Source organism: Coregonus lavaretus (genome assembly GCF_964263955.1).
Source record: "Coregonus lavaretus genome assembly, chromosome: 32".
Taxonomy (NCBI): domain Eukaryota; kingdom Metazoa; phylum Chordata; class Actinopteri; order Salmoniformes; family Salmonidae; genus Coregonus; species Coregonus lavaretus.
In genome coordinates, this window is record NC_140019.1 from 36,712,802 (window position 1) to 36,725,551 (window position 12,750).

General features: G+C 42.5%; 1 protein-coding gene across 3 annotated transcripts; it reads right to left on the reverse strand.

Moving 5' to 3' along the window:
- Positions 1–339: 339 nt before the first annotated feature.
- gpr137 (G protein-coupled receptor 137) lies at positions 340–8,713 on the reverse strand. Of its 3 annotated transcripts, XM_084150562.1 has the most exons (9): positions 8,621–8,713; positions 4,472–5,114; positions 4,175–4,230; positions 3,816–4,056; positions 3,090–3,239; positions 2,184–2,309; positions 1,921–2,036; positions 1,571–1,690; positions 340–1,505 (listed from the first exon to the last, which is right to left on the reverse strand). In XM_084150562.1, exons 2-8 carry the CDS (start codon positions 4,850–4,852, stop codon positions 1,591–1,593), a joined length of 1,170 nt encoding a protein of 389 aa, XP_084006688.1. In that variant the 5' UTR covers positions 4,853–5,114; positions 8,621–8,713; the 3' UTR covers positions 340–1,505; positions 1,571–1,590. The 3 variants fall into 3 exon arrangements, with proteins under 3 accessions (XP_084006688.1, XP_084006687.1, XP_084006686.1); XM_084150561.1 differs by having other exon boundaries at positions 340–1,690; XM_084150560.1 differs by having other exon boundaries at positions 340–1,690; positions 2,181–2,309.
- Between the last annotated feature and the right edge of the window lie 4,037 nt (positions 8,714–12,750).

The following is a 12,750-nucleotide window of genomic DNA, read 5'->3' on the forward strand; positions in this document are numbered from 1 at the left end:
ACAAAAACGACGTTGGAGGCAATTTATGGTAGAGAAATTAACATTACATTATCTGACAACAGCTCTGGTGGACATTCCTGAACTCAGCATGCCAATTGCACGCTCCCTCAACTTGACGTCTGTGGCATTGTGTTGTGTGACGAAACTGCACGTTTTTAGTGGCCTTTGATTGTCCCCAGCACAAGGTGCACCTGTGTAATGATCACGCTGTTTAATCAGCTTCTTGATATGCCCCATCTGTCAGGTGGATGATTATCTTGGCAAAAGAAAATTGCTCACTAACAGGGATGTAAACATTTGTGCACAAAATTGGAGAGAAAAGCTTTTTTTGTGCATATGGAAAATTTATGGGATCTTTTTATTTCAGCTCATAAAACATGGGAACAACACTTTACATGTTGCGTTTATATTTTTGTTCAGTATAATTACAAGATTAACAATCACACATTTTACACAGATCTGAGTATATTCTGTTTAGCTATGGATTCCCTTATAAAATGGATGCTGGTGCGAAGGAAGAGTTATTTGGTCCATAACTACTAAAATGACAGGTGATTAAATAAGTTAGCTTACTTCAATGTACAATCACAGAAAATGACAAACTAATCTACTGTTGTCTGCATTACTTACGGAAGTGGTCATACCGACGTTACGACACCTTTTAGCTGGTCGGCAAGTAGGAAACAACGCCTTTACAAAATGACATTTGGTCCCGTCAGAAAAGTTTTCAATAAACTTTCTATAATGGAATGAATATAGCCTGAGCGCCAGTGTTCGTCTTCTTGCCAACTCCATCGCTCATTGTCAAGCCAAACACGTGACAAGGAGCTGACATGAAATAGCACAAACAGACTGCAATCAGGCTAATGAATACACAGGACAAACACATTGTGACCAATCAAAGGCATTTGGAGATGTCAGTCATCTATTGATCAATTGAAAAGGTGCATAGTTAGTCTAGTGATGACTTTCAGTCACTTTCAGAGTTTTTTTTTAGTGCAAAAACGCATCAGTCCATTGGAATGAGGTATTGACTGTCTGCAGCTGCAAGTGGTCAAAGCCAATTTATGCTTGATTTGAAAATGTGGTTTGAGGCTCCGTATGGAGGGTGTGACTCAATTGCGGCGCCTCCGGAGGCACGCAGAGGCCAAATTCAGCTCCGTACCACATCGCCGTGCGACTCCCAAATTTTGTAACAATGCGGAGGGCTCCGTTTAGCTCCGCATTGACGTGATTGGTTGACGGTAGGTGGGGGCGGGAGGTCCTGTATAAACACAAAAATCACTTCCTTGACAACATCTCTGCGTTGCTCGGCGAAGGGCAAGAAGTATGAATGCCCTGACTTCTGCTGAGGCCATGTCACTGTAAATGCTGCACGGCCAATCCAGACGTCGGATTGACCATGCAGCGCCTTTAGCAACCTGAGAGAGCACTACAACATTTCACTGCAGGACAGACAGGATCAGGGCGAGTCCAAAATGGCATCCTCTACCCTATATAGTGCACTACTTTTGACCAGAGCCCTATGGTCCTTGGTCAAAAGTAGTGCACTATAAAGAGAATATGGTGCCATTTCAGATAGAGGGTCAGTTAGTTCTGTGGCGTTGAGTAGAAGGTGTGGTGTTGGTTCTGGTCAGGAGGGTTACTGGCGAAGACAAGAGGTGTCGTCTCCTTGATGGATCCATACCAGCTGGTGAAAAGAGACAACAGTGTGAACAGTAATCATTTGTTGTTGTACATTAACCGTACAGGTGAATTGATTCTCACACAATTAGGTAATGTCCAGGGTTAGGATCAATAAATACCATTTGAATTCAGAAAGTAGACTGAAATTCCAATTTTCACATGGTTTTGAAATGGATTTGACCCCAACCCTGGTAACATCCAAATTCCAAGGCATCATTGAGACAAGTGTATTACCTTTGGTGTGGATGTGAGCTGTTGACCCAAGGAACACCCGAGTCAGCGTCTTCCCCTGCTGGGTCATCAAAGAAGTACGGCCGCGGGACTCTGTTGTTAATAGGCATATTACAGCCCTTGGAGAGAAGGAAGACACATCACAATGGGGCTAGCAGCTGCTATTTACTGCACATACAAAGCCAGAAAGGGAAACCAAACATAAAGTGAAGTGAAAGGCCTTAAGAGGGCTGTTGAGGAAAAAAAGAGAACAGAAACTTAACAACTTCTTGAGGCGGTCGGCGGACTCTGAAGAGGAGGATGAGGAGGCTGGTGGGAAGCAGCTCCCATATGAAGAGAATTGCCCCGAACGCCAAGTAACCCCTGTCTCCCAGTTCACTACGCAGGTCAGCCTGTGGAAAGACAAGCACAAGTGTTATTGTGCATGTTTGAGGTTGAGACTACATTGCAGTCGGACTTCACAGAATCACCGATCTAAAAATCACCTTGCATCCCCAATAACTACTGATGATCTATCAACATAACTACTAATGATCTGTCAACATAAGAGTCTGTGCTTTGCCTTACTCAAAATGATCCCCTTAAAAAACAGACCGTTTTCCCAGTGACATCTTGCCGATGTCGCTGAATCAATTTCAACCCTTTTGTATGTTAACTATACTGAACAAAAATATAAACGCAACATGTAAAGTGTTGGTCCCATGTTTCATGAGCTGAAATAAAAAAATCCCAGACATTTTCCATACGCAACAAAAAGCTTATTTCTTTCAAATTTTGTGCACAAATTTGTTTACATCCCTGTTAGTGAGCGTTTCTCTTTTGCCAAGATAATCCATCCACCTGACAGGTGTGGCATATCAAGAAGCTGATTAAACAGCATGATCATTACACAGGTGCACCTTGTGAGGAGTATTTATGTCTGTAATAAAGCCCTTTTGTGGGGAAAAACTCATTCTGATTGGTTGGGCCTGGCTCCCCAGTGGGTGGGCATATGCCCTCCCAGGCCCACCCATGGCTGCGCCCCTGCCCAGTCATGTGAAATCCATAGATTAGGGCCTCATTTATTTATTTCAATCGACTGATTTCCTTTATATGAACTGTAACTCAGTAAAATCTTTGAAATTGTTGCGTTTATATTTTTTTGTTCAGTGTACATGAGTGAAGCTCTTTACCTGGTCAGAGATGTTGTACCAGTCAAAGTCAAAGGACTCCACTCTGTGATTCTGGGACAGTATGAGGACAGCCAGGTTGTAACATGCTCTACTAGCAAAGAGCAGTATTACACCCGCTCCTAGAAGTGCAGTCCGACACACTGTTGTTCCCTGGGGGGGAGAAGATGCATACCAATCTCCACGTAGTACTGATTGAATTGGAACTACTCATTCATTCTACTCCAAAACGAATGAAAAATGAAAATGCCATCTAAAATATAATTTCCACCTCCAGAAATAAGCCCAATAACATTTTGGTAAAATGATTTTAACATATAGCCTATGCATGGTCCATATTACCAGGTACGTTATTATCAATAAGCACTTTTTCCATCACTGTGACTAGATAAATAGATGAACTATTCTACTATGGGGTTGTCCGATTTTTTTATTCATTACTCATTTTGTTTGCAGAGATTTTGCCGTTGCACGGCACCACAGTTAAATGAGTGCAGCCGATACACTGGATTTTGGCTAGGGGATAGGTTATCTGGATTTTGCTAGGGGACAGGTAAATCTCATTCACCAGACACTTAGGAATAGCTAGGTCAGTTACAGTAAGTGGAGAATGAATGTCATAAAAGCACGAATTCCTTCAGGTAGAACCACATTCCTGAATAGAGAATGCAAGATTATTTGTTGAATTCCCTTTTAAGGAATAGCTGATGAACTCCAGTCGGGACTCACCTTACTGTGCAGGTAAGGGCTGGTGGATGTGGAGCGTCGGGTTAAGAGGAGCAGTAATGCAGCTAGACACACAGCCTCGAAGATGAACAGCAGGTCATTGACCAGTACTCGTATCAGAACCAGACTCCATGTTTTAGCTCCTGCTCCTCCACTGCCCCCGTTCCAGCCAAGAGCAGCACACACCACGTTGACACACAGGAACACACCACTCAGGGAGGCGTATAAGCACCGCGCCCAACATCTGAGGAGAGAGAGAGAGAGAGACTTGTCAATTCAAATGATTTAAATAAAGCTTCTTCAAAAACATCTCTAAAAAGGACACAAACAGCTGCAAGTCGTTTGAGGGAAGTGGAACTCACAGTCCATTGCTGGGCTCAGTGTTAGGGCTGTACTTCTCTCTCACTTTGAGTAATACCTGTACAAACAATGGAGAACAGAAACCAGCCAATAGTTTAAGTAAACACATACTAGTCTTTAACAAATACTTTCTTTGTCTCTGAACTTTGAACCAAATCTTGCATGCGGCTGGCCAGCTAATCGATTTAACAATCTGTCACGAGTGTCAAGACTAATGCTTTCATAACAAATCATAACTCAGAAACACGTGACATACTTGCAGGACAGGTTATCTAAAGATATAAAATGTGTGTCTTAACCTGAGTGAAGTAGAGGTTGATGAGACTGAGGGTGAAGAACTGCAGACAGACAGGGAAGCAGTAGAGGAGCCAGTAAAACACTGTGGCCAGGCGATTGGCTTCCAGGGCGTTATGGAAGTAGAAGGAGAACAGAGTGGTGCGAAGAGCCGCCCAGAGAAGACAGAGGAACAGAAACACACTCTGGTAGCTCCAGCGCTTGTGTCGGCAGAGCAGGAGGAGCCAGAGCTGAACGTAGACGACCAAGAAGAGACTTCCGTAGAGAGCAGTGTAGAGGATGGTGATTCCAAGCTGGACTGATGGGGCCACTGCCGGGTGCAGAGGGAAAGGTGTAGGCAGGGTGGAGTTGGAGGGTAGAGGAGTTGGTGTGACTGGAGCTTCCATTGAGGTGAATGGGAATATACTGTGTCACTCACTTTCTGGCAATAAGAAAGTGCATTCCTTGTATATAAAATGATATATTGATCACAAAATGATCAACATCGTCACATTTATTAGCATTCAAAATAAACACTGGAGGATTTCAGTGTGTCCATTTTAAAAAGAGCGATTAAAACACCATCTTCGGTTAGCGTGGTTTGAATAACATGGTCCTCTGTCTCAGCACGTGTCACTTGGCATGGTGGTAGAGGAAGCAGAGAGACAACTGTAAAGAGAGACAACAGAAAACGCGTTGTGAAAAGACAGAAAACCAACCCTAGAGTAGACTGCACTGTGACTTCTTGGCTAGCTTTATAAAGGAGGTCGTTATGCAATACATGGAACTCAGTGTACAGAACAAGTTGACACAAGAAACAAGTTGTACAGCTACAGCTGACTCTTAACTTAACGCGATTACAGACGGGCAGCGGTAAACGGCAATTGAACCGCGAGGTAAACCGCCTACCGTGTGTAGTGACAAACGGTCCCGGTTGTTGTCAGCTCGAATGTTGTCATTAAAACATTGTTTGATTGGTTGACAAGATGAACGACGCTCATTGGTTTTACCAATGCCGCTCAAGACATCAGCTAATTTCATCTTTTGGCGCCGAGCCAGCGGCACCACAAACCGCGCTGCTTGCAAAATTGCTTGCGTTTTGCCGCCTGCCGCCCTACTCCCATTGAAGAGACCTTCGCGGCCCATCTGTAAGTGCCTTTATAGTAAACATCAAAAACTAGCGCAATACGTAGCTAGCCACAAGCCAGAGGTAGGCTACTTGGTAGGAGAGTTTGAGACATAGCTAGCTAGCTGAGTAACAGTCCAAGTTAGTCTGATTAATCAGGTTGTAATACACCATTAATTGGTATACACAGCCTGAAACTAATAACTGCAAAATCGTGTAAATGTTACTTACAAGCCCAAATGTTGAATACAATTACTTTTTAACTTACTCTACCAGTTTTCTGTGCGATTTGTCCTTCAGCCGCTCGAAATTTGAGACAAAATATCCACAGGAAAGTATTGTTCACCCGACTTTTTAGAGCGCTGGTACTGAAGTGGACAGTTCTATCACCTCTCACATGCGCAAAACCATGTAAATACAGTGCCTTCAGAAAGTATTCACACCCCTTGACTTTTTCCACACTTTGTTGTGTTACAGCCTGAATTTAAAATGTATTACATTTAGATTTTTTGTCACTGGCCTATGCACAATACCCCATAATGTCAAAGTGGAATTATGTTTTTTGAAATGTTTACAAATTAATTTAACATTTAAAGCTGAAACGTCTTGAGGTAATAAGTATTCAACCCTTTGTTATGGAAAGCCTAAATAAGTTCATGAGTAAAAATGAGCTTAACAAGTCACATAATAAGTTGCATGGACTCTCTGTGCAATAATAGTGTTTAACATGAATTTTGAATGATTACCCCATCTCTGTGCCAAACACATACAATTATCTGTAAGGTCCCTCAGTCGAGCAGTGAATTTCAAACACAGATTCAACCACAAAGACCAGGGAGGTTTTCCAATGCCTCGCAAAGAAGGGCACCCATTGGTAGATGGGTAAACATGAAAAAATCTAACATTTTATATCCCTTTGAGCAAAGTTATTAATTACACTTTGGATGGTGTATCAATACACACAGTCACTACAAAGATACAGGTGTCCTTCCTAACTCAGTTGCCGGAGAGGAAGGAAACCGCTCTATTACAGAGTTTAATGGCTGTGATAGGAGAAAACTGAGGATGGATCAACAACATTGAGGTTACGCCACAATACTAACCTAATTGACAGAGTGAACAGAAAGAAGCCTGTACAGAATACAAATATTCCAAAACATGCTTCCTGTTTGCAACAAGGCACTAAAGTAATACTGCAAAAAAATGTGGCAAAGCAATTACATTTTTGTCCTGAATACAAAGTGTTATGTTTGGGGCAAATCCAATACAACACATTACTGAGTACCACGCTCCATATTGTCAAGCATTGTGGTGGCTGTATCATGTTATGGGTATCATGTTACTGGGGACTTTTTTCAGGATAAAAAATAAACGGAATGGAGCTAAGCACAGGCAAAATCCTAGAGGAAAACCTGGTTCAGTCTGCTGTCCACCAGACACTGGGAGATGAATTCACCTTTCAGCAGGACATTAACCTAAAACACATGGACAAATCTACACTGGAGTTGCTTACCAAGAAGACAATGAATGTTCCTGAGGGGTCGAGTTACAGTTTTGACTTAAATCTGCTTGAAAATCTATTGCAAGACCTAAAAATGGTTGTCTAGCAATGATCAACAACCAATTTGACAGAGCTTGAAGAATTTTTGAAAAGAATAATGGGCAAATATTGTACAATCCAGATGTGCAAAGCTCTTACTGATTTACCCAGAAAGACTCACAGCTGTAATCGCTGCAAAAGTTGATTTTAACATATATTGACTCGGGTGTGAATACTTATGTAAATGAGATATTTCTGTATTTCATTTTCAATAAATTTGCTAACATTTCTAAAAAACGTGTTTAATATTTTTCATTATGTGGCATTGTGTGTAGATGTGTGACAGAAATAAAAAATCGATTTAATCAATTTTGAATTCAGGCTGTAACACAACAAAATGTGTAATAAGTCAAGGGGTATGAATACTTTCTGAAGGCACTGTACCTGCTTACTTCAGTTAGTATGCATGCATCTCGTGCACCTGCGTTTGCTCATGACCAGAGGCATGTGCACGAGACAGAAGTACATGCACACAATGGCATACTAACTGGGTTGTGTTTATTATTGCTCAGTCTAACTGAAGTCAGCAGGTGTTTACATGGTTTTGCGCATGTGCCAGGTAATAGAAATGGCAACTTCAGTATAGGTGTGGTAATACTGATGATTTGTCAGCACCGATGGTTTGTTTTCATAGCAGGTTAGGTGAATTAAACGTGGCAGGTTAGGAAAACTAACGCAGCAGGTTAGGAGAATGAGGTTAAGGTTAGGACAAAAAAGTTAGGGTTAGGCTTAGCTACAGTTGTCAACAACTGACGCGACCACTAGACAGAGCTGTAGGCCTACTCCATCTAGACAACGGTAGAAACGTAAACAACCCATCTATGTCAATAACGCCAGCGCTCTAACAAGTCAGGTTAACAATGTGTATGTTTTGTCTCAAATTTCGACCATCGGAAGGACCAACACCACGAGCAACCGGTAGAGTAAGTTCAAATGTATTTTTATTCAACATTCTAGCTTGTAGTAAAACATTTAAACGATTTTCCAGTCATTAGTTTCAGGCTGTATATACCAATTAATTGTGTATTACAGCCTGATTAAACAGACTGTCCAAGTCGGTGTTGTTTACTTTTTACATTGGGATTTCCCACTCCAACTAGGCGACTTTGTCCCCCTCAATGTAACCCCCTGCATGTCAAAACAACTTCACTAGCTAGCAGCTGACTCAGAAAATATAACTAGGAGACTAGCTAGCTAAACTAACCTAATATTTAGTGTTGACGGTGTGATTATCTGCGTAGCTAAAATAGCAGCTAGTTAATTACCGTTGGTTAGCCAGCTACAGTGGCTAACTAGATCAACTGGCTTTGTGAAAACTCACGTTATATGGGCTAGCTAACGTTAATTCTTTATTTTACTCTCTAGCTCAATAGTAATACATAAGCTCTCTACCTTGTGGCGATGTTAGTTTGATCAGTTACAAAATAAGTAAATACTAACGTTAGTTACCTTATTCGAAGATAAAATATCGCTCCGACAGGGAAGTTTACAAAAAGGTAATCTCGATTTACTTCCTAGTAGTTGAGTTGTCAGACATGACGTGGTACAGTGGGGGCGGGGTTTACATTTAAAGCATCTATAGGACCAAACCTGTAGGGGTCAGCTTTGTTCCATTCCTTCTATATGATCAACGTCGACCCCAGGGGGTGCGTAATGAGCCCGTATCCACACGTATCCATGTAGACAGATAGACACACACACACACACACACACACACACACACACACACACACACACACACACACACACACACACACACAAGACCGAGGTGGGAGAGAGAGAGGGGGGAAAGGGAAAATCAGATTTTCACAATACTTTCAACACAGGATGAAGAAAGACAATAATAATTAAAAGTACACAGCATATGAAGAGGATGGGAACATTTGAATAACTCAGAAATTGTGTTTCTGTGTCCTGATTGACCATATTTGACTGAAAACCCCAAAAACTAAAGGTTAAATTACTACACATCTTTATAGGGTTAGGGTTAGTGCTCCCACACTGCCATATCTCCAGACATAGACCACCTGTGCTAATTAGCTATCTAGCGTGCTCTGAACACTGGTGTGTAAGCTAACTGGTGAGGAAGTGTAGTTCAACTGGAGGCACACACAGCTTGTGGATCTGTGCAAAATTGCTACAGTAAGGATCTTTTTTATTTGAAAGATTATTTTGAAAAGATAAGGGGGATATCAGCATATGTTCCCGAAAACCGGTTTGAAAAGATGATTATTGACATTTCTAAACGTTAAAACACAGCGTTGGAATTGTAGTTCACACAGAGAATGTAACCGCTACAAACCCTACATATGGAGAAGAAGGGTTTTTGAGAGCTAAAGTGATCCAAGATCAAATCAAATCAAATCGTATTTGCCACATGCGCTGAATACAACAGGTGTAGACATTACAGTGAAATGCTTACTGACACGCCCTTAACCAAAATGCATTTTTTAAAGATATATATATATTTTAAAGTGTTAAGTAAAAAAAATAAAAGCAAATAACTAAAGAGCAGCAGTAAAATAAAATAACAGTAGGGAGGCTATATACAGGGGGGTACCGGTGCAGAGTCAATGTGCGGGGGCACCGGCTAGTCGTGGTAATTGAGGTAATATGTACAGAGTTAAAGTGACTATGCATAAATAATAAACAGAGTAGCAGCAGCGTAAAAGAGGGGGGACAATGCAAATAGTCCTGGTAGCTGTTCAGGAGTCTTATGGCTTGGGGGTAGAAGCTGTTAAGAAGCCTTTTGGACCTAGACTTGGTGCTCCTGTACCGCTTGCCGTGCGGTAGCTGAGAGAACAGTCTATGACTAGGGTAGCTGGAGTCTTTGACAATTTTGAGGGCCTTCCTCTGATACTGCCTGGTATAGAGCTCCTGGATGGCAGGAAGCTTGGCCCCAGTGATGTACTGGGCCGTACGCACTACCCTCTGTAGTGCCTTGCGGTCGGAGGCCGAGCAGTTGCCATACCAGGCGTTGATGCAACCAGTCAGGATGCTCTCGATGGTGCAGCTGTATAACTTTTTGAGGATCTGAGGACCCATGCCAAATCTTTTCAGTCTCCTGAGGGGGAATAGGCTTTGTCGTGCCCTCTTCACGACTGTCTTGGTGTGTTTAGACCATGATAGTTCGTTGGTGATGTGCACACCAAGGAACTTGAAGCTCTCAACCTGTTCCACTACAACCCCGTCGATGAGAATGGGGGCGTGCTCAGTCCTCTTTTTTTTCCTGTTCTCCACAATCATCTCCTTTGTCTTGATCACGTTGAGGGAGAGGTTGTTATCCTGGCACCACACGGCAAGGTCTCGGACTTCCTCCCTATAGACTGTCTCATCGTTGTCGGTGATCAGGCCTACCACTGTTGTGTCGTCAGCAAACTTAATGGTGTTGGAGTCGTGCCTGGCCATGCAGTCATGGGTGAACAGGGAGTACAGGAGGGGACTGAGCACGCACACCTGAGGGGCCCCCGTGTTGAGGATCAGCATGGCAGATGTGTTGTTACCTACCCTTACCACCTGGGGGCGGCCCGTCAGGAAGTCCAGGATCCAGTTGCAGAGGGAGATGTTTAGTCCCAGGATCCTTAGCTTAGTGATGAGCTTTGAGGGCACTATGGTGTTGAACGCTGAGCTGTAGTCAATTAATAGCATTCTCACGTAGGTGTTCCTCTTGTCCAGGTGGGAAAGGGCAGTGTGGAGTGCAATAGAGATTGCATCATCTGTGGATCTGTTGGGGCGTTATACAAATTGGAGTGGGTCTAGGGTTTCTGGGAAAATGGTGTTGATGTGAGCCATGACCAGCCTTTCAAAGCACTTCATGGCTACAGACGTGAGTGCTACAGGTCGGTAGTCATTTAGGCAGGTTATCTTAGTGTCCTTGGGCACAGGGACTATGGTGGTCTGCTTGAAACATGTTGGTATTACAGACTCAGTCAGGGACATGTTGAAATTGTCAGTGAAGACACTTGCCAGTTGGTTAGCACATGCTCGGAGTACACGTCTTTGTGTGTGGAGTAAAGGTGGTCTAGAGTTTTTTTTTCCTCTGGTTGCACATTTAACATGCTGGTAGAAATGAGGTAGAACGGATTTAAGTTTCCCTGCATTAAAGTCCCCGGCCACTAGGAGCGCTGCCTCTGGATGAGCGTTTTCCTGTTTACTTATGGCCTTATACAGCTCATTGAGTGCAATCTTAATGCCAGCATCGGTTTGTGGTGGTAGATAGACAGCTACGAAAAATATAGATGAAAAGTATCTTGGTAAATAGTGTGGTCTACAGCTTATCATGAGATACTCTACCTCAGGCGAGCAAAACCTTGAGACTTCCTTAGTATTAGATTTTGTGCACCAGTTGTTGTTTACAAATATACACAGACCGCCACCCCTTGTCTTACCGGAGTCAGTCGTTCTATCCTGCCGATGTGGCGTATATCCCGTCAGCTGTATGTTGTCCATGTCGTCGTTCAGCCACGACTCGGTGAAACATAAGATATTACAGTTTTTAATTTCCCGTTGGTAGGATAACCGTAATCTTAGGTCGTCCAAGTTGTTCTCAAATGATTGAACATTGGCTAATAGCATTGATGGAAGAGGCTGTTTACTCGCTCGCCATCGGATCCTTACAAGGCACCCCGACCTACGTCCACGATATCTCCGTCTCTCTCATGCGAATGACAGGGATTTGGGCCTTGTCGGGTGTCTGTAGGATATCCTTTGCGTCCGGCTCGTTGAAGAAAAAAACTTTGTCCAATACGAGGTGAGTAATCGCTGTCCTGATATCCAGAAGCTCTTTTTGGTCATAAGAGATGGTGGCAGAAACATAATGTACAGAATAAATTACAAATAATGCGAAAAAACACACATAATAGTACAATTGGTTAGAGGGCTGTAAAACGGCAGCCATCTTCTCCGGCGCCACTCTGTACTCATAGTCTTAGATACCTTGTAAACATGGGCCCAGAAGTACGCAGCATATAAAGAGGATGGGTGAAGTGATGGTGAATAACCCAGTTACCAGTATATCCCTGGGTTACTTATGTCTAAGAAGGCTAAAAAAGGAAGCAATTTGCTGATTGACCATACTGCCATGGCAACCATACTGCCATGGCTATATACTGTAAAAAGAAGACATAAGAAAGCTTCCCTGGTGGCACAGAGGATAAAAGACCTGGCTTGGGAACCAAACAATGTAGGTTCAAACCACACATGTGCAGATTGTCAATATTTGTCTTTATATCACCTACAATACACTTCTCAAATGTGAATTGCCATTCAATCTGAAGAGAATCATCATGGGGATGTATTCCTATCTGTTTTAAGGAGATACACATTTACATGCTGAGAATGTTGTGGTAATATTAGGTCAAACTTAAATATAACATTTTCTAAATGTTCTTGAAATGTTCTGAGGACCTCCAAGACAAGGTCAAATGTATACTGCGTGAACCTCAAATGGTATATTTTGTTAAACCTAAAACAAATATGTATGAACGTCGTAAAAACTGCATTTCATTCTTACAACATTAAGGGAATGTCCTGTGCAACCTACAGTAACTTAAACATTGTGTGAATGTCATCACTACTGA